General features: G+C 65.2%; 3 protein-coding genes across 3 annotated transcripts in view; 2 read left to right on the top strand and 1 right to left on the bottom strand.

The window, feature by feature from the left end:
- Positions 1-174: 174 nt before the first annotated feature.
- On the top strand, positions 175-5,529 carry CD164L2 (CD164 sialomucin-like 2). Its single transcript, XM_010576365.1, has 6 exons — positions 175-259; positions 2,062-2,166; positions 2,639-2,716; positions 2,930-2,995; positions 3,706-3,868; positions 5,452-5,529. The coding sequence occupies exons 1-6, from the start codon at positions 175-177 to the stop codon at positions 5,456-5,458; spliced, it is 504 nt and encodes a 167-aa protein (XP_010574667.1). The 3' UTR covers positions 5,459-5,529.
- Positions 5,530-7,754: 2,225 nt separating this feature from the next.
- Positions 7,755-17,026, top strand: MAP3K6 (mitogen-activated protein kinase kinase kinase 6). The gene is made up of 28 exons (XM_010576364.1): positions 7,755-8,055; positions 8,548-8,687; positions 9,382-9,405; positions 9,830-10,017; positions 10,135-10,303; positions 10,501-10,607; positions 10,740-10,910; positions 11,227-11,339; positions 11,491-11,650; positions 11,794-11,944; positions 12,150-12,257; positions 12,334-12,383; positions 12,514-12,609; positions 12,931-13,015; positions 13,097-13,230; positions 13,310-13,437; positions 13,544-13,680; positions 13,854-13,959; positions 14,142-14,299; positions 14,406-14,586; positions 14,668-14,830; positions 15,117-15,282; positions 15,378-15,563; positions 15,683-15,788; positions 16,037-16,265; positions 16,355-16,610; positions 16,738-16,814; positions 16,944-17,026. Exons 1-28 carry the CDS (start codon positions 7,755-7,757, stop codon positions 17,017-17,019), a joined length of 3,966 nt encoding a protein of 1,321 aa, XP_010574666.1. The 3' UTR covers positions 17,020-17,026.
- Positions 17,027-17,366: 340 nt separating this feature from the next.
- Positions 17,367-18,923, bottom strand: part of SYTL1 (synaptotagmin-like 1) — a 5,607-nt gene continuing 4,050 nt past the window's right edge. Inside the window, exons 9-15 of the mRNA XM_010576363.1 lie at positions 18,727-18,893; positions 18,540-18,642; positions 18,260-18,421; positions 18,108-18,186; positions 17,931-18,030; positions 17,639-17,844; positions 17,367-17,506 (exon numbers count right to left, since the gene is read on the bottom strand). Of these exons, the coding sequence (XP_010574665.1) occupies positions 17,367-17,506; positions 17,639-17,844; positions 17,931-18,030; positions 18,108-18,186; positions 18,260-18,421; positions 18,540-18,642; positions 18,727-18,893 (957 nt within the window). The remainder of the gene's footprint in view (positions 17,507-17,638; positions 17,845-17,930; positions 18,031-18,107; positions 18,187-18,259; positions 18,422-18,539; positions 18,643-18,726; positions 18,894-18,923) is intronic.

Below are 18,923 nucleotides of genomic sequence, written 5' to 3'. Positions count from 1 at the left end.
CCCCCCCCTCCGCCACCGGGGCCGCCTCCCGCGGGCGCGCATGTGCCCGGGGCTCCGCTCCGCTCTCCCGGGAGCTCCTCGGCTTCGCAGCCGACACGTCCCGCTGGGACCGGGTCGAACCGAGCCGGGTTGAGAGCTGAGCCTGGCTAAGCCCAGCACAACCGGGCCGGGGCCATGGCCCCGCCGTACGCCGGGGCGTTGCGCTGCGCGCTGCTCTGCGCGCTCCTCTGCGCGCAGGGACCCGCACCCACCCGCGCAGGTACGGCCGGGGAGCGAGGGGGGGGTGGGGGGAGTTTGCAGCTTTGGGGCAGCTGAACTTTTTGGGAGGGGTTCCATTTTGGGGGCGGGGGTGGTCCCTTCGCTTGTGATGGGGCTGGGAGAACCCCGTTTCCTCGGCTGGCCCCGGTTTGGGGGGGAGAGGGGTCCCTGCTCCTGGTGCCAGCTGGGGGGGGGGTGGGACCCCCACGGCCTGGAGGGGTGCCCTGCGCTGCTGTGGGACAAGTGGGGTGCAGGGTCTGGCCCCCTTTCCAAAAAGCGGGGGGGATCTCATGGTTCGTGGCAGTTTCTGTGGTGGGGGAGCGGAGCCGTCATCCTCCTGCCCGGGGTGCCTGCAACTCCGGGCATGAATTATGCAAACCCCAGGCTTGCTTTTTCTCCCCTTCTCCCATCCCCCCGCTGCTCATGGGAGACATTTCCACCCTGACTTGTCCCACTGGGACCCACGTGTGTTCCCAGAGCACCCATCGGGATGGGGCTGACCTCAGCAGGCCCCACTGCCCCCCTTTATTTCCCTCTCCCTCCCCACACCTGACGGAAGGAGCGGGAGTTGACAACGATGGGCTCAAACGTCTGTTCCTGTGCCTGCCGCGATAAAAATAACTTAAATTATAAACCTGCCTTGAAACCCTTGCGAACAAAGTCCTACTTTCCCATTGGTTCCCAGCAGGTCTCTAAATGCTGGAGGGGGGGCCCGGCGGCATGCCCACCACGCCGTAGCCATGGCAATGGGTCGGCAGCATCCCACATCTTGCCTTACACCACCAGTTGCCCCCTTTGCTTTTGCTCTGGGGGGCACTGGGGGAAGGAAAGGGCCACTGGATTCAGCCAGGCATGGCCCAGGAGACCAGGAGGACCCTAAAAGTTGGGGGGGGGCTGGAGCTGCCCACCCCAAAGGGAGGTGGTGTGGTTTTGGCTGTGCAAAGCGCTGCTGGCAGGGATGGCATGCAGGCAACGTGGCAAAGCCAAGCGTGAGGCTGGGTCGGTCCCTGCGTGGCTGAGACCCCTGGGAAGCCAGTGCAGGGGGTTACCAGCCCCCAGCACCCTTCTGCAAGCTCGGGGGGGGGGGGGGGGGGGTGTTTGTCCCCTGAGAACCTGGAAACGTGTCCAGGGTGGGAATGGAATGGCTTCCAGCTCTTTCCTGGGATGGTGCAAACGTGGGCGTTGGGACGCAGCGAGGTGCAGGCAGGGCCTGGCCGTGGCTCCTCGTTGCAGCCTCCCTCGTCGACAGTCATCGCTGTAAATTAATGATGAGTGTGTGTGTGTGGGGGGGGGAAGAGCTCGTGGCAGAGCAGCTCCGCAAACACCCAAGTGACTCACCACCATTGCTGGGGCAATGGGGAGTGGGGGGTCCTGTGGGGTGGTCTGGGGGGGTTGGCAGAGGGGTAACGCTGCTCGGGTAACCCCAGCCAGGCTACTGGGAGCAGCTGGGCTGGTGCTGCTGCCTCATCTCTTTTAAACCTCCACCAGAAGAACCCAGGCTGGGGTGGGCTTGCTGTGGCTGCAGGTGATGGGGTGAGGTCCGTGTGTCCTGGGTGGCTGTGGGTGCTGGGAACTGTGGGGTGCAGGATGTCCCCTCTCTGGAGAGCTCGTGATGCTACAAAGATACCTGCAGCCGGCCAGGATGGGTCAGTTAATGGTTTTGGTGCTGCGAGAGGTGCCTTCATCCCTCCTGCTGCGTGGTGAGAAATCCTCCTCCGTGGAGCAGAGGGTCCAGCCCCCACCCCAGCTGATTTGGGGACGGATGCTGGCCTGGACTTCACCCCTTTCCCCTGGCTTTGGCAGGAGAGTGCAGCGAGCTGAGGTCCTGCGAGACATGCACGGCCAGCACCCCCTCGCACAACGCCACCGGCTGCATCTGGATGGGCTGTGGGACCCCCGAGGAGCCAGGTGAGGGGGGCTCAGCTGTGTGGGGGTACAGAGAGGGGCTCCTACCTGCCACCAGCCTTCTGCAGCCCCTGCTGCTGGGCTGGGGCCATGCCAGGATGGTGCTGGCAGCTCAGCACCCTTGGGTGCCTGGTCCCAGTTGCTTTCCATGGTCAAGGTCCATCTCACCCGACCCATCCCAGGGGGAGCCAGGGGATCCGTGCCAGCCCAGCAGGCAGGGGTGCAGGATTTTGGTGTGTGCTGCTCCCAGTTTATAAAGCCTTTGTTTGGGGCTCTTCCCCACCGGGGTGCAGATGCGAGCCCCAACTCACAGCCCCTCGGATGGACGCCCACCCCTGGGAATGAGTCCTCACCATCCCAAACCCTCAGGTGCCCAGGGCAGCCCTGGGCCCAAATGCCAGCAGTTGGACTGGGTGCCTCCATGGGCTGGTTTGCCAGGGATCCCTTGGGAAAACCCCGCTCCCTCTTCCCGCAGAGATGGGGAGCTGCATGCAGAGAGGAGTGGCAGCGCGGGAGACCTGTGTGCTTTACAACACCAGCACCCTGTGTCGAGGTAACCCCACTCCCCCCGTGAGAGCGGGTCCCCCCCTGGACCCCAGCAGCCCCCCCCAGACCCAGCAGCCTTCAGGAAGGAGGTGCTGCCGTGGGTGCCGGCACCGTGGGGATGAAATCCCACCTCTGGGACAGGGACGTGGGGCAGGGGGTGCATGGCGATGTCCCTTGACAACCTTTTTTCCTCCCTTCCCTCTGTCACTGCCTCCGGCAGCGCTGAAGTCCCCCACCAAAGAGCCTCCATGGTCCCATAGCAAGGAGCCGGCGACACACTCCCCAAGTGAGTGGGTCGGGGGAGGGGGGAGGTCGTGGGATGGGGTGGGGGGGTCTGGGTGCCCCAGGGGACAGTGGCCAGTGGGATGGGACAAGCCGCTTCCCTCTGTTTTTTGCATCCCTGGGGAGGGATGAGCAGAGCCGCTCTTGGGGTTGCATCCATGGAGCTTCAACCTTGGCTGTGCCCCAGGAGGTGCCAGCGCTGTCCCCAGGGTCACAGCTCTGTCCCCATCCCTCCTCTCTGCCCTGATCAATGCTGCCATGGGCTACAGCGATGTCAGGATGGGGCTGGGGGGGTCATAACACCCTTCAGCCCCCCCCAAGAACCAGTCCTGCTGACATCCTTGCTGGGAAGTGCTGTCTCCAGCCGGGTAGGAGCAGGGGCTGGAAGCAGATCAGGAGCCTCTTCCAGTAAGCGGGAACTGGAGAGCGTTGGGCTAATTACAGCGGGTAACCAGAGCCTGGAGCCCTCTGAATTATTGATCCCACTGGGATCCTTTCGCTGCTGGCTCCTCTCCTGTGCGGTGCTGGCTGCTCTGGTATGGGAAGGGGCTGAGCCCATCCTGGCATCGCGCGTTGATGGGGACATCCCAGCCCTGTGCAGACACTGGGGTCTGTGCAGACCCCAAATCCTTTCTCCTTGGCAGGGGCATCAGTACCCCAGGGATGCCAAAAGCACCCATAACCCCCCCACACCCCATTTTCCCCTGCCATTAGGGACCACCACCAGTGCCCCGTTGACAGGCAGCCCCGAATTTCACCCACCCGGCTTTGACACGGCCAGCTTCATCGGCGGCATCGTGCTGGTGCTGAGCATCCAAGCCGTGGTCTTCTTCATCATCAAGTTCATCAAGTCGAAGGACAGCACCTACCAAACGCTGTAAGGCTCCCGCGTCCCCAGCCGGGATGGAGTGGGGGGACCCGTGCCAGCTCATGCCTTGGCCAAGCCCACCCTTAAAGCCAAAAATGGGGGTCAGCCCCGGTCCGTGGGGCTCTGTGGCCCATCTGGCCGTGTCCTGTCTCGCAGCTGAGTGTTGTCTCCCGTGGCTGTTTGTGCCGGTCCGTCCTCGCCCGGCGGGGGGAGGATTTGGGAGATGGAGGGGCTCGTCCTCCCCTGCCTGTCCCCTCGCTGGTGTCCGGCTGTCCTGCCGCCGCCTCTGTCTGTTGCTGCCTGGCCGGATCCTGACTCTGAGCCCCGTGGGGAGCGTGGGACCCCCAAATCCATCCCTCTGAGGCTCAGCCAAGTGGGGGCCCATGCTCTTCTCATGCCTGTGTGCCGTGGGGCTCGCCATGTCTAACGTGGGGGGCCGTGCCCCCTCTCTCTTTCCTTGCACGCTGCCAGAGAGGACAACCAGTAGGTTCTGGGTGCTGGTGGCGATGGGGAGGGGGCTGCCCCCCTGCACCCCTAGAGCTTCACCCTTCCCTCGCCCCTCTCTGGGGGGGAATGGTGTGGTCCCTCTCTCCTGGTTTGCATGAAGGGGGTTTCCCAGCTGGTTTGCTGTTTTTCCTGGGAGTTGTTAGTGGTGGAAGGGAAGGGAAGGGGGTGTCCCCCCTCAGCCCCCTTTCGTGCACGGAGCCCCTGGTGGGATGCAGCCGATGCACAGCCCCTTGGTACCTCCGTGCCCCTTCTGCCACCTGCACGAGGTGCCCCCGACCCCCAGCCCCACAGTGGCAGGGTGCAAGTCCCCCCTCCCCCTGAGCACCCTTGGCAGGATGGGAGCTGCAGGGCCCAGTTTGGCCCCAGTTAGAGAGCACCCAGCAGCCCCCCCTCCCCACCCTGGGCACCCCCTGCCCCATTGCCTCCCCACAGCCTTGGGGCTCGCTGGGGGGGGGGGCTTGGGGTCCCCCCTTCCCCCGGGCGGGCTCTCAGGTGCTTTTCCCTGTAGCATTTTGGCTGGAGCACCCAGGCCCCTCCTCTGACCCCCCCCAGCCCCTGCCCGCCCCGGCCCCCCCAGCCCCTCCATGCCGGCCGGAGAAGCGGAGCCAGGGCCTTGCTGTGTGCTTTTGCTGTGCCTCTGTGTTGCTGTGGGTGTGTATGGGGGGGTCCCCAGCCCTGCCCCCCCTTCTGTGTGTTGTTTTGGGGAGGGGGGTGCGTGTCGTGTGCCGTGGGGTGAGACTTGTAGCTCGGGCTGCCCCAATTAAACTCTGCGAGGTGGTGTCTGTCTCGTGTCTGGGGGGGGGTTCGTGTAGCTGGGGTGGAGGTGCAGGGGGGAGCACAGCTGCAGAAAGCCTGTGCCCCCCCATCTCTCCCCTGCGGTAGCTCCCACCCAATTCCCAGGTGCAGGGCCATCCCTTCCCCATGGCATTGCCACCCACATGGGTGCAGTGGGATGGGCACTGGGGCATCCCCCCCTACTCCTGCACCCCACTCCCTGGGGGCTGCAAGGGGCTGGACCCCCCCCCCCAAAGGCAAAACCACCCGGGCCCTTTCTGCTATGCGCTCTTCTCTGTCCGCTGCACCAGGATCTGAGGCCACCGCGCGCCCCGGGCTGGGGAGATGCTGCCCTCGTCCTCCCCGGGGCAGGCGGAGAAGAGGCCAGCACTGCCAGCGTCCCCGCCTGGTGCCAGCATCCCTGCCCATTGCTGGACTGTCCCCCCGTCCTTCTGTCCCCACCCCAGCATGGCCACAGGGCCCTGCAGAGCCCCACACCACAACTATGCAAAGCTGGCTCTGTCCCCAGCATGGCTGGGGATGCTCCAGGGGGGGTTTGCACCCAGCGTGGCCATGGTCGCACCCTCTGGCTGCTCCCTGGGGTGGGGGCAGAGCAGGGTGGAGGGGGTGCAGCTGGGCATGGGGGTCCCATCCAGCCCTGAATCCCAGTCTTGGGCTTCCCCCAGCCCTGTGCTTGCCAGGAGCCTGGGGGACCCAGGGCACCCCAGGGGATCAGAGGACACGTGGCCACGGCTGGCAGTGGGGTGGCCCTTTGCCAGCCAAGCCCCCAGCCCCACGCCAGGCAGAGCCTGAGCCTGCGCAGCGGGGGCAGAGACCCAATAAAGGATTTTCCTCCTATTCCTGGTGTCCGTGTTGTCGTCACCCATCACCCCCGGAGCCCGAGGGGTGGGTGCTGCCCCGGGAGGGGCAAACTTCGTACCTGCGGTTGGGGACGTGGCTGTGTCCTGCCCTCGGGTTGGTGTTGGTGGGTGGCCCTGAGTGACTCCAGTCCTCTCAGCGACCAGGGGAGGGGAACCAGTATGGGGATGGGAGATACCGTGCTGGAAGATGGAGCAACAGGACATCATCCCCTCCTGTCCCGGGGATCTCACCCCGTGGTGTCCTGCTCCGTGGGGCACATCCCCACTGCAGGCTGAGGCCAGAGGAACTGGAAGAATTGCTGGGCTGGGCTCCCCGGCTCCAGATAAGCGTGGACAGGCTGAGCCGGGGCTCAGAGGGAATCTCTGCGGCCGCATCCCGTCACCCCAGGGGTGGCGATGGGGACGAGGGACGCGGCGGCAGGGGAGGAGGCCGGGCAGGGTGTGTGCCGCAGCCGCTGCACCCCTGGCTCTGCCTTCCCCAAAAATGGTGATGGGGCTGAGCAGCAGGCCTGGGCAGGCAGGGCTCCGTGTCCTGCTGTCCCCAGGCACTCAGCGTCCCCACTCCTCCCTCCTGCCCGGGGCTGGCCCTGCCCTGCCGGGGGAACAACGCTGGGACAGCTTGTCTGCCTGCGTTGTGGCTTGTCTGCCTGTACGGTGGCTTCTCTGCTTGCATGGTGGCTTGTCTGCCTGTATGGTGGCTTGTCTGCTTGTGTTGTGGCTTGTCTGGCTGTACGGTGGCTTCTCTGCCTGTATGGTGGCTTCCCTGCCTGCACGGTGGCTTCTCTACTTGTGCAATGGCTTGTTTGCCTTCATGGCATCTTCTCTGCCTGCACAGTGGCTTCTCTGCCTGTACATTGGCTTCTCTGCCTGTACATTGGCTTCTCTGCCTGCACAGCAGCCCTGCCCAGGGTGCTGTGCCAGCCTGTCCCCTGCATGTCACCATGGACCAAGACTTTCCCAGCCGGGGACGCGGCACTTCAGAGCCACGGGTCGCAATTCTGCCCACAACTCTGCCCACTCGGCTCCCGCCTCCATCCCCCGGGCACCTTCCCTGGCCCGGGAGGGGGGATGCGATGGGGCTACAGGGTAGGGGCCTGCCCAGCCCTTCACCCCCCAGAGAACCCCAGCTTTGCTCCCACCACCCAAGTGACTTCGGCGCCGGTATTTTGGCTGTGACATGTGCTGGGAGGGGGAACCGGCCCCGGCTCCCCCCCCCTTTCCCCTTCCCCTTGCCCTTCTTTCGCAACCGGCCCTTTGCAACCGGTGCCCGCGGGGGGCAGGATCCGGCCCGGGGGGGTCCTGTCCCGTCCCGGGGGTGGCGGGCGGAGCCGCCGTTGACTCACGGCCGGGACAGGCGGAAGCGGCGTCCGGTGCCCGGGGCGGAGCGGGGCGGAGCGGAGCCCGGTACGGGGTAGCCCCGGTACGGAGCCGTCCGGAAAGGAGCCCGGTAAGCGGGGTGGACGCTCCCGGTGAGAGCCAGCCCGGTAGGGAGGTCTCCCGGTGGAGGGGGGTGCGGGATACGGGCTCTCCCGGTAAGGAACGGGACAGCCCAGTGCGGGGTCTGCCGGTAAGGAACGGGGCAGCCCGGTGCTGGTCACCCGGTACAGGGTCCAAGCTCTCCCGGGGGGGGGAAATTAGGGCAGCCCGGTGCAAGGTAAGGGCTCTGCCGGTAAGGACCAGGGCAGCCCGGTGCAGGGTACGAGTTCTCCCGGTGCTCGGTACGAGCCCCCAGCATGGATCAGCCTGCCCCAGCCACGGAGGTGCCCAGGACCCCCGTGGTCACCGGGAGCTGCTGGCAGGACCCGTTGGCGGTGGCGGGCACGACGGGCCGGCCGGTGTGCAGGTCCCGGGAACGGGCGAGCGGGCGGCGGGCGCTGAGCGTCGTCTGCGTGCTGGGCCGGGAGCCGGCCGCCTGCCCCGCGCTGCACAGCCTGCGCGATGCCTGCCGTCACCTACGGGCACGCCTGCACACCTTGCCCTTCGGCACCCTGGCATTGGGCGACACCGGCACCCTCGACCGCTTCTACAACGCAGGTGAGGATGCGACCCACGCCACCGGTGGAATTCCCAGCGTGGGGTTTCTATCACCCTCTTTTTCCTGCTATTCTGCCTGGTTATCCCAGCTGTCCGGGAATATCTGGGCCGAGAGTCTCCCTAGCCCTTGTGCAGCTCCCGGCGGAGCTCTGCTGACTGTGTGCTTGGGTGGTTCGCTGTTTGTTTTCCTGCCTTCCTCCTGTTTACTTTCCAGGGTGGTTGGACATTTGCAGGGATGTCTCCTTGGCGTTAAACACGCCGGTGTGATTTCAGAAAGGGTGGGTTTTGTGGAGGGTTTGCTCAGGGTTCAACCCTGTGCCGGGGTGCAAGCGGGTGCCCCTCACCGTAGCCTCAGGTGCTGTGATGGCAGGGGCCATCCCCTCTTTTAGGGGATGCAGACCCCCCCAAACCCAGGGGTGGCTGTTTCTCCCTGCCCCATGAATTCGGGGTCTGGCTTCGGTCCCATGAGCATCCCCGCTGTCCTGCCTGCAGACGTGGCCGTGGTGGAGCTGAGCGACTCCGTCTGCCAACCCTCCCTCTTCTACCACCTGGGCGTCCGTGAGAGCTTCAACATGTCCCACAACATCCTGCTGTGCTGCCAGGCTGACCTGCCCCCCCTCCAGGCCCTGCAGGTCAGTGGGGACGGGGACAGGGACACCCCAGCCCCTGGGTGCTACTGCTCCAGGGTGGCCCCAAGTACCTGGAGCATCCGCGCCGGCAGGAGGGGGATCTCCATCCCACCCCCCCCGCCGAGCCCGGCAGAGTTCCCACGGTTGCATCCTGCTCTGACAGAGATTTCTCTGCACCTGGATGGGATGAGGAGAGGGTGGCTGGGGATCCCAGTTAGCCCTGGAGCTGGCTGCAGGGTGCTGGGTGCTCCCCTGGCCCCAAGCAGCTGGAAATTCGGGAACAGGCGCTTTTCCCTGGGGAAAGCCAATTCCTTGGAAGCAAAACCTTCCACACAGAAGGGGCCAGCAGGAGGGATTCTCACTGCTCAGGGAAAAAAAAATGCAGCTGGGAGCGCATCCAAATCGTCCCCAAATGTCACCCTGGCTCGGGGGAGCCCCAGGCTCCCCTTTGGAGACCCTTTCCCTGTGCCGGGTTTGGAGCAGAAGCCGGCTGCCTTTGCAGCCCTGCCCGGTGTGGGTGGGTTCCGCACGCAAGGCTTGCAGTGTCGGGGCAACTTCCCGCCCTTGTGGCTCGGCCCCAGTGTCCCTTGCTGTCCCTGGCTGTTTTCCAGGTAACTCCGATCCCTGAGCCTGAAATTGGTTGATTTCTTTTGCCGGGGACTCTCCTTAAATCCCTCCTCCTTCCCTCTCTCCCCAGGAGGACATCTGCCAGAAGAACTCGGTGCGTCCCTTTTCCTCATGCTTTCTGCTGCGGTGCCAGCAGGGTCTGAGTCCCTCTCCCCCTGAGCTGCCTCTCCCCAGCCTTGAAGGGTGGACATTGCAGACAAGGAGCGAGACCTCTCCCCAAATTTGAGTTAGGGGGACCTCACTCGCTCAGAGCAAGCGCCAAGAAACAGCAGCACAGAGAGGGGTACCTGGTTTTGAAAGAACCAGGAGTGTTCACTCTGGAGCATAATGATGGCAGTCAGAGAGAAAGCTGCTTTGTCTTTCCTTGCTAATGACTTATGGAAGGTGGTTGTGTTAGCATGGCCTGTATGGTCTGGGCAGCATGAGCAGGCTTGGGGAGAGGGGATTGGTCCATGATATGAGTAGGGGGGTTCTCAGCTCGGCTGACACAGCCTCTCACCCCTTCTCCCCTCCCTCAGGACCTCTGTGGCAGCTACACCTTCATCCCGTATGCGGTCACCCCCCAGAACAAGGTCATCTGCTGTGACGCCGGGGCCATGAAGTGCCTGACGGAGCTTTTCCAGCCCAGCTCTGAGACAGAGGCTGCCTTCACCCCGCTGGCAGCCCGGCTCGTCCAACTGCTGGAGGGGATCCCCACCGACTCCTGGTACTGCTGCCCACCCCTCCGGCTGCGGGCAAACCCCCATGCCCACATAGGCTGGCAGGGCTTGGCAGAGAATTACCACCACCCCCTAATCCCCACATCTCTGCCCCCCATCCCCAGCGGGTATTTTCGGGAGATGATCCGGCGGGATATCCGGAGGGCACGGGAGATGTACCGGGGGGAACAGCTGAGCCGGGAGCTGGCCCGCATCCAGCAGCGCCTGGACAGCATGGAGCTGCTCAGCCTGGACATCGTGGTGAACCTCCTCCTCTCCTACCGTGACGTGCAGGTGAGGGGATTTAAACATCCCAGGGAGGTGCCAGGGACCACGTCAGCATTTCGGGGGGGGTTTGCTCCGCAGCCTGCTGTTGCTCGGAGGAGTTTGCAACTCTCAGAGCTTGTCCGGTGCGGGGAGAGCATTGCCCCGCGGAGTTGGGGACAGGCAACCCGGGGGTCCCCAGCTTAGCCCCACAGCCATCCTCGCAGGATTACGATGCCATCATTTCACTGGTGGAGAACCTCCAGGCGCTGCCGACCTGCGCCGTGGCCGAGCAGCACAACGTCCGCTTCCACTACGCCTTCGCCCTCAGCCGGTGAGCGGTGGCCGGGGTGGGGGGACACATAAATATACCCCGGGTACCCCAATGGCACAGAGCTGGGGGATCGGGGGACTGAGGGGCCGTGCTGGCGATGCCGTTTGCCAAGCGCCGGTCGCGTGTGTGCAGGCGTAACCGTGCCGGGGACCGGGAGAAGGCCCTGTCGGTGCTGCTGCCCGTGGTGGAGCGTGGGGAGGGGGCTGCGCCCGACCTCCTCTGCTTGTGCGGCCGCATCTACAAGGACATGTTCATCAGCTCCGGCCTCACCGACACGAAGATGAGGGACCAAGCTCTCTACTGGTGAGGCTGGGGACAGGGCTGGGGACAGGGCTGGGGGCCACCTGCCTGCCCGTGCCCCCGTCTGGGGGGGTTTGCAGGGGTTCTGGGGGCTTTCCAGGCAGCACAGCCCCACATTCAACCCCCGCCAGCAGCAATGCGGAGGCAGGTGATGCTAATTCCTGCTGGGCTTTTATTATTTTTACTTCTTTCGGGTTTTTTTTCTGGCTTGGGAGCACTCCTCCATCATAGGGGGCAGCTCGAGGAGCCCGAGGCAGCCGCGTTTTGGCTGGCAGGGGGGTGGCAGCGGCCGTGCCCCCCACCCGCCATCTCTGCCCAGGTACAGCAAAGCCTTCAAGGTAGAGCCGAGTCTCCACGCGGGCATCAACGCCGCCGTCCTCCTCGTGGCTGCCGGCCACCAGTTTGAAACCTCCGTGCAGCTGCGGCAAATCGGTGGGTGCCCACCCACGGGTCAGGGACAAGGACCCACCGGGGATGGAGACCAAACGCTGGGGTCTGTTGGTATCGGGGCACCCCTGGAGCAGCTCTGCCCGGGTGCAGGTTTGCCAGCGGAGGGGTGATGGGCTCCTGCTCCCATCTCCAGGGGTGAAGCTGAGCTGCCTGCAGGGTCGCAAGGGAAGCCCGGAGGAGCTGCGCTACTACTGGGATGTGGGTTTTTGCCTCGGAGCTGGCATCTTGGCTAATGATCTCAGCAAAGTCATCCAAGCCTCTGAGAAGCTCTACAAGCTCAATGCACCAGGCTGGTATGGCACGGCATGGCATGTGCCCACCCGGGCAAGACTGGGTCTCCAGTCCCTGGTGTCTGTGCTCCAGGAGGGGGTTTAGGGGCTTTTAGGAGGTGCTGGGGACATCCCTCTCTCCTCTCTTGCCCCCCATGTCCCCCCAGGTACCTGGTCTCGGTCATGGAGACCTTCCTGCTCTACAAACACTTCCAGAGGAGCCCACAGGTCCCCTCTGCCCGGCAGGAGCTGGCTGATTTCTGGCTGGGCTTCCTCCTCCAGGCATGCCAGCCCTTCGTTGCCGCACCGCACTGCCCGGTGAGGGACCCCATAGAGCCAAGCCCTCCTGCCCGGACCCCCGGACGTCCCTAGGGATCACCCAGTGGTCCGGGCTCACTGGGGATTTGGGGAGGCACCAAGCAGTCCACCGGTGCCAACCCAGGGGGGGAGGATGGGGGTGCAGGGATGCAGGCTGGGGACCCGGCGGGTGGGGGGCTCACCCCGCAGTCGCCTGCTGCCACAGGTCCTGGTCCTGGAGCTCAGCAAGGTCCTGCGGCCGGCCCGGCTGGCACTGCACGGTGGCACGGAGGAGCCCGCCCTGACGCTCGCCCTCGTCTGCCCCACGGAGGAGGTAGGGATGGGGCTGGAGGGGGGAGAGCTAGCAGGGTCCCCACTGACCCCCTCCTCACCTGCCCCTTCTCCTGCAGAAAGCGGCATTGAGCTGGACCTTTGCGGCCACCGCCATCCAGGGTGTCAGGTAAGCATGTCCCCAGTCCCCTCGCCGACAGGACCGAGGATGCCCCGGTGTGCCCGCAGCCCCTCTGCCCGCCCCGTGGGCAGCATCAGCCCCAGCGCTGACGGGACGGGATGGGGTCTTCTCCCTCCAGCATCTGCAAGTGCGACGAACGGGGCTGCTTCCTCTACGTGATGCACGCGGAGGAAGATTTCCAGCTCTATTTCCCCTCCCAGCAGCACTGCCGGTGGTGAGCAGGGAGGGTGGGGGGCACAGGGACCCCCACATTGCTGGTGGGGGCATGGGGGACCCCCAGTCACTGCCCTGGTGAGCAGGGAAGGATGGGAGCATGCTGTTTCTTCCCTACCTTAATTTGGGGGGGAAGGGGTGTCCTAGGAACCCAAGCCCTGCAGCTGGGTCCCATAAAGCAGGGTGGCACAGCCCCCCTGTTGTGCCACTGGTGGGGGACAAACTGCGAGGGAGCACAGGAGTCCCTCTGTGCCGGGGGGGTCGGTGGCCAGGTCCCCAGCACCCTCACTGGGGCTCAGGACCGCCATCCTCCCACCGGCAGGTTCTGCAACCAGATCCAGTCCCTTCTGGCTGAGCAGGCAGCGGGTGGTGAGGAGGTACCCAGCCCCACACAACCCATCCTGGAGGTGAGATGGGGACAGGGGGTGACATGGGGGGACACAGGGCGCCGAGTGGCACAGGCTGCCACTCCGCATCTCTGCCCGCAGTACAGCTACGAGTACTCGGAGGCGGGTGAGCGGGTGATCCTGGGCAGGGGGACGTATGGGGTCGTCTACGCCGGGCGCTGCCTCAGCAACCAAGTGCGCATCGCTATCAAGGAGATCCCAGAGAGGGACAGCCGGTAGGTGCCATGCTGAGGGGGTCCTGGAGGGTCCTGGGCGACCCTGGGCAGCCCCTCACCCTGGCGTCCCGCCATGCAGGTACTCGCAGTCCTTGCACGAGGAGATCGCCTTGCACAAGCACCTGCGGCACAGGAACATCGTGCAGTACTTGGGCTCCATCAGCCAGGACGGCTTCATCAAGATCTTCATGGAGGAGGTGCCGGGAGGTGGGCAGCACTGGGGATGGGATTTGGGGGTCAAAAGGGGGACACGTGGCCATATGTGTGGCCTAAATGGGGGTGATGCCCCCCTCTGTGCCCCCTCCCTCTCCAGGGAGCCTCTCATCCCTACTGCGCTCCAAGTGGGGACCCCTGAAAGACAATGAACCCACCATCGTCTTCTACACCCGCCAGATCCTCGATGGGCTCAGCTACCTCCATGATAACCACATCGTGCACCGTGACATCAAGGTGAGGGGGGCATCGCCCATCTGGGGGCATGAGACCTGACCCCCTTATCTCAAGGGACACCGGGGGGCCAGGAGCTGCCCCTCCATGTCCAAAACCCCTAGGGTGATGCCCTGCTCAAGCACCAGGAGCCTTCTGTGGCTTGGTTTTATTTTGGGGTGCCCTTCTCGCCCCAGGGAGACAACGTCCTCATCAACACGTACAGCGGGGTGCTGAAGATCTCTGACTTCGGTACCTCCAAGCGCCTGGCGGGCATCAGCCCCAGCGCCGAGACCTTCACAGGTAAAGGCAGCCAGGGCTGGGGACTGGGTTCCCTCGATTTGGGGGTGGTGGGATGCTGAGGACCAGGCGACAATGGGGGTCTGCATCCTTGTACCCAGCATGGGGACAAGGAGAACGCACCCTGGGGGGGAGTTTGGGTGATGGATACGGGCTCCTCTCACCCCTCCTCATGCTCTCCCCAGGCACCCTGCAGTACATGGCCCCAGAAATCATCGACCAGGGGCCGTGGGGCTATGGGAAGCCAGCGGATATCTGGTCCTTGGGCTGCACCATCATCGAGATGGCCACAGGCAAGCCCCCCTTCTACGAGCTGGGCAGCCCCCAGGCTGCGATGTTCAAGGTACCTATGGATTTGGGCAGGGGATAGGGGTTCCCCAGCCCTGAAATTGCCCCCCCTCCTTGGGATGGCTGGTCCCTTTGCAGCTCCACAGGTGCCTTCCCTCCAGGTGGGCATGTTCAAGATGCACCCAGAGGTGCCCGAGTCCATGTCAGATAAAGCCAAGACGTTCATCCTGCGCTGCTTCCAGCCCGACCCGGCCAAGCGGGCGACGGCTGCCGCGCTGCTGCAGGACCCCTTCCTCGCCGATGCCAGGAGGGTCCGGACTCGGCCCGTACCCCCGGCGGGGGGTGAGTCTTGCGGGGGAGAGCAGGATAGGGGGGAACCTGGCATGAGCTGCTAAATAACCGTCTCCATCATCTCCCTGGCAGGTGATCCCCCCCACTTTGCGCAGCAGGATGGGGATGTGGAGGGCAGCGATGGGAGCAGGGGATGTTCCTCAGCCAGGCAGGACGCCCCGGTGAGGGGCACAGCAGGCAGCCCCCTGCTCCCGTGCCACCCCAGCGAGGCAGCCTCCAGCCGCAGCTACTTGGGGTAGGGCATCCCGGGCACGGGGGGATGGAGGGACCCTGGAGGGGGGGGTTGGCTTTCTGCCTCCCATGGCACCCACTCTCCCTGCCGTGTCCCAGCACTGCACCCCACGATGCTCCCTCGCCGTGCCAGGGCATCACATCCCTCCCCATTACAGCTTGGGGGGCTTACAGGAGGTCCCCCATGCCCTCTGCCAAGCCCAATGGCTGTGCCAGCCCCAAGGCCACACTCCTAAATGCCCGAGGCCAGGGTGGGGAGGGCAGTGCCAACCTTGCCCACCTCCCCCCAGCACTGGCCAGGGCTCGTCCGGCTCCGACCACAGCCTGCGCTCGTCCTCCCCCGAGGAGAGCGGGGACGGGTTCCTCCTGCGGAAAGACAGCAAGCGCCGGGCCACGCTGCACCGCGTCCTCACCGCCGAGGCACCGGGCATCATCGCCGCCTTGGAGGAGAGCCAGGTAGGCGCTGGGTGCCCGGGGTGGGGGGTCTGCACAGCAACTGGGTGGAGGGTGGGCATGGTGGCAGCCCCTGAGCATCTCCCTTACCCACCCAGAGCACGACGGGGGCGAGGTTGGGCTCGGAGCATCTAGCCCAGCTGCTGAGCTGCCTGCGGAGCTACATCCAGTGCCCCAGCCAGCACCAGCTGTGCCAGGACCTCCTGGCACTGCAGACCCGGCTGCGGGCAGAGGGGCTGAGCCTCCCCCACCTCCAGGCTCCCCTCTCCAGTTTCCAGGCAGTGGTGAGTGCCCACGATGGAGTGGTAGGGTGCTGAGTGGGTGATGCCCTGGTGTGGGTGATGCCCTGGTGTGGGTGATGCCCTGGCACAGCGATGCCCTGGGATGGCTCTGCCCCTTCCAGGTGAGACGGGTGCTGCGGCAGCATCACATCAAACCCCACTGGATGTTTGCACTGGATGATGCCATGAGCCAGGCAGTGCAGGCGGCTTTCACCGTGCTGGTGAGAGGTGGGTGGCACTGGGGGAAGGCTGGGACGTGGGTCTGGGTCCCACCACCGTGGCTGGTTGGGTGGAGGAAGAGGGTGGCTGGTCTGGGGTGAGCTGGGGGACTTTGGAGTGCTGGGAAAGGGACATGAGGGGGGGAGCTAGCACTGGGGCAGCTTTGGCTGGGCCCAGCTCCCCATTTTGTCCCTGGTGCTCTGGGTCCGAGGCCATCGGGCACTTCTCTGTGCCCATCACTGTCTCTGCCCCCACAGACCTGGGACTGAAGGCCGGCAGCCCAGGGATGGATGGCACCAAGGACATGAGTGACAAGGATGACACCGTGCCGCCGAGGCTGTCCATCCCCAGGAGCCCACCCCAGCGGGATAGCACCAATTCAGGACTCAGCACCAGCCCCAGCACCCAGGCGGACCCCCTGCCCTCCCTGCAGGCATCCTCGGCACTGGTGACACAGCTCTGCCATCTCCGCATGGAGACAGGCAGGTAGGGCTTCGCTGGTCCTTGTCCTCTATCTCCTGGGGTCCCAGTCTGTGCCCCCCACTGGGTGCCAGTCTGTGTCCCACTCTCCCCAGGCTGCTCCAGGAGCTGGCCGAGAAGGAGCAGGAGTGGCAGCAGCTGATGCAGCGGGCACTTCGCTCCAGGGACGATGACACTGCAGTCCCCAGCCAGCCCCAGCGCAGTGGGGAGCATGGAGAGGTCCCCCCGAGGTGCTTCACCCCGGGGCAGGATCACTCACCCCGAAGCCCCCAGTCCCCCCAGGGACGGGCTGACCCCCTCCTCCTCGAGTGGCTGCAGCGGCACGGCACGGACCCGGCCACCACGGCCACGGTGAGGCCCGTGGCCACTTGGCACACAGAGCTACATGGGAGCTGGGGGTCGGGCCCCGCTGGCGTGAGCAGGGCAGCCCCCCCCCTCCCCGGCATTGCCCCCCCAACACCTCTGCCACCTCCCACAGCTCCTCTCCCATGACTTCACCCTGCGGGACCTGCTGGGCTGTGCCACCCGTGACGACCTCTTCTACATGGGCATCAGGTACCCCCAGCCCGTATTGCCCCTCCTGGCCTGGCTGAGGTGGGGAGAACAGGGTGGCAGCTTTGGCAGGGTGGGTGGGGGGGACACGGCTTGGTCCCCTCCCTCCAACAGCCCCCCATGTCCCAGCAGGCGCGGGCCAGCATACCGCCTCTGGGCAGCCATCCTGGAGCATCGCCGGACCCTCGCCCAGGAGGAAGGGGAGTAATTCCCAGCCCCAGCATGGGGACATGGATCCAGGACACCCAGCAACTGGAGCCCCAGGGCTGCCACCACGGCGGCTGGCAGGATGGTGACGGAGGGGACAGCCCCACGCTGGGAGCCAGCGGATACAGGGGCTCCAGCTCCACACCAGAGGGAGAAGTTGGGGTACGGTGCCCACAGCAATAAACAGCCACCAAATGTGCCCTCTGGTGCCACTTCATTGCTGCTAAAAGGTTGGGGGGGGCACAGACCCCAGCCCCAACCAGTGATGCTCAGGGTGTAGCTCTGTCCCCCGCCCAGGGTCCCACAGTCCTGCTGGCACGGGGTGCTCCATGGAGGGGGCCGTGGCAGCTATGCCCGGGGGACGAGGTTGGTCCGCAGAGGCAGCAGCGCCTCCACCCACTGCCCCGGCTGCCGGAGCAGGCGTCCCCACACTCCCCGCTCCTCCGCTGTCGAGTCCATCCAGCCCACCGGCAACCCGTAGCTGCTCCCTGCCAAGAGACCACTGGCATCACCTTGCAAGGTGCCACCAAGCCCTTGCAAGTTGCCACCAAGCCCTTGCAAGCCGTGGGGGGCACCCTGGGGTTCCTGGGGCTTGCTCCCCACCCCCTTCCCCACCTCACCTGTGCCCAGGCTGAGCCGAATGCCACCCAGCTGGCGTTTGGAAAAGGCTTCGCGGTGCCAGAGGGTGAACTCGGCACACGCCTCGGCCAAGTCCTTGGCCTGGAAGCCATCGTACACCATGGTGTGGTTAAAAAGAGGATTGAGGCTTCGCTTCACCACCCGCGTCTTCTGCCGGCTCGCCTTGCTGTCGTCCGGCAGCACGTAGCTGGGGGGGGGCGACAGCAGGGTGAGGGGGACACACACACACATCAGCCCCTCTGGGTGCCCCCCTGGGTGTCACCCCCCCCTTACCACTGCACAAAGGCATCCACGGTGCCACTTTGCAGGGGGATGAGGCTCTGAGCATCCTTCACCCAGATGTGCAGCTCACCTGTGGGTGGCAGCCCCCCACCTGCGGGCGAGAGGGGTCAGGGGCACCCTGCCATGCTGGAACCCCCCCCCTCCCCGGTGCCCACGGGCACCTCTTACCTTCTGAGCCAGCAGGAATGAATTTCAATGCCAAGTTGAGGTTGCCCCGGCTGGTGAGGCCGTCCGAGGAGATGGGCATCTGGGGAGGATGGGGGGGTTATGGGCGGCCGTGGATGGGGGGGGAGTGGGCTGGGGGAGGGCTGAGAACTCACACGGGGCTGGAGGCTGAACCACTCGGGGCGCGTGTTGGCCCAGTCCCAGGCGCCCAGCGCGATCTCCACCTCCCCCAGGAAGACGTTCCTGCCCAGGCTGTCGTGGTGCCACACTGAGAGGTTCAGGGTCCGGCCCTGCAGGTCCCTCTTCTCCAGCTTGTACTGGTGGGGAGGGGACACAGACAGGGTAAGGTTATTCACCCCCACCCATCCATCCCCCCTTGAACCAGGAGGACACCCCACCCCCACCCCCAAACCACTCCAAAGCGGGGTTAGAAACCTTGAGGGTCTCATTGAAAATGGGATCCAAGCTCCTCTTCCTCACTGTGGTCTTGCGCTTGCTGTGGTTGGACTTATCCGGCAGCAGGTACGTCTTGATGTACCTGGAGCCAAAAAAATGAGGAGGATGCAATGGGTACCACCGCGAGCATTGCCCGGGCATTGCCGCTCGGGGCCGGGGCACTCACGGGTCCGACCGCTGCTTCTTGGCCTCGGCCAGCTCGCGGCACCGCAGCACGTGGACCCGCAGCTCCTTCTTGGCTGGGTCGTAGCAGAGGGAGAACTGGACGCAGCCCCGTACGGCCACGCTGCCCAGCTCGCCCTCGCTGTACAGGCTCATCAGGCTGCCGCTCAGCTGCGAGGCGGGGGGGCAGGGGCAGGGGGG

The sequence above is a fragment of the Haliaeetus leucocephalus genome, unplaced genomic scaffold, assembly GCF_000737465.1.
Source record: "Haliaeetus leucocephalus isolate CR32 unplaced genomic scaffold, Haliaeetus_leucocephalus-4.0 Scaffold517, whole genome shotgun sequence".
NCBI lineage: Eukaryota > Metazoa > Chordata > Aves > Accipitriformes > Accipitridae > Haliaeetus > Haliaeetus leucocephalus.
Note: the sequence above shows the minus strand (reverse complement) of the source record. Positions and strands in the feature narration are given on the sequence as shown.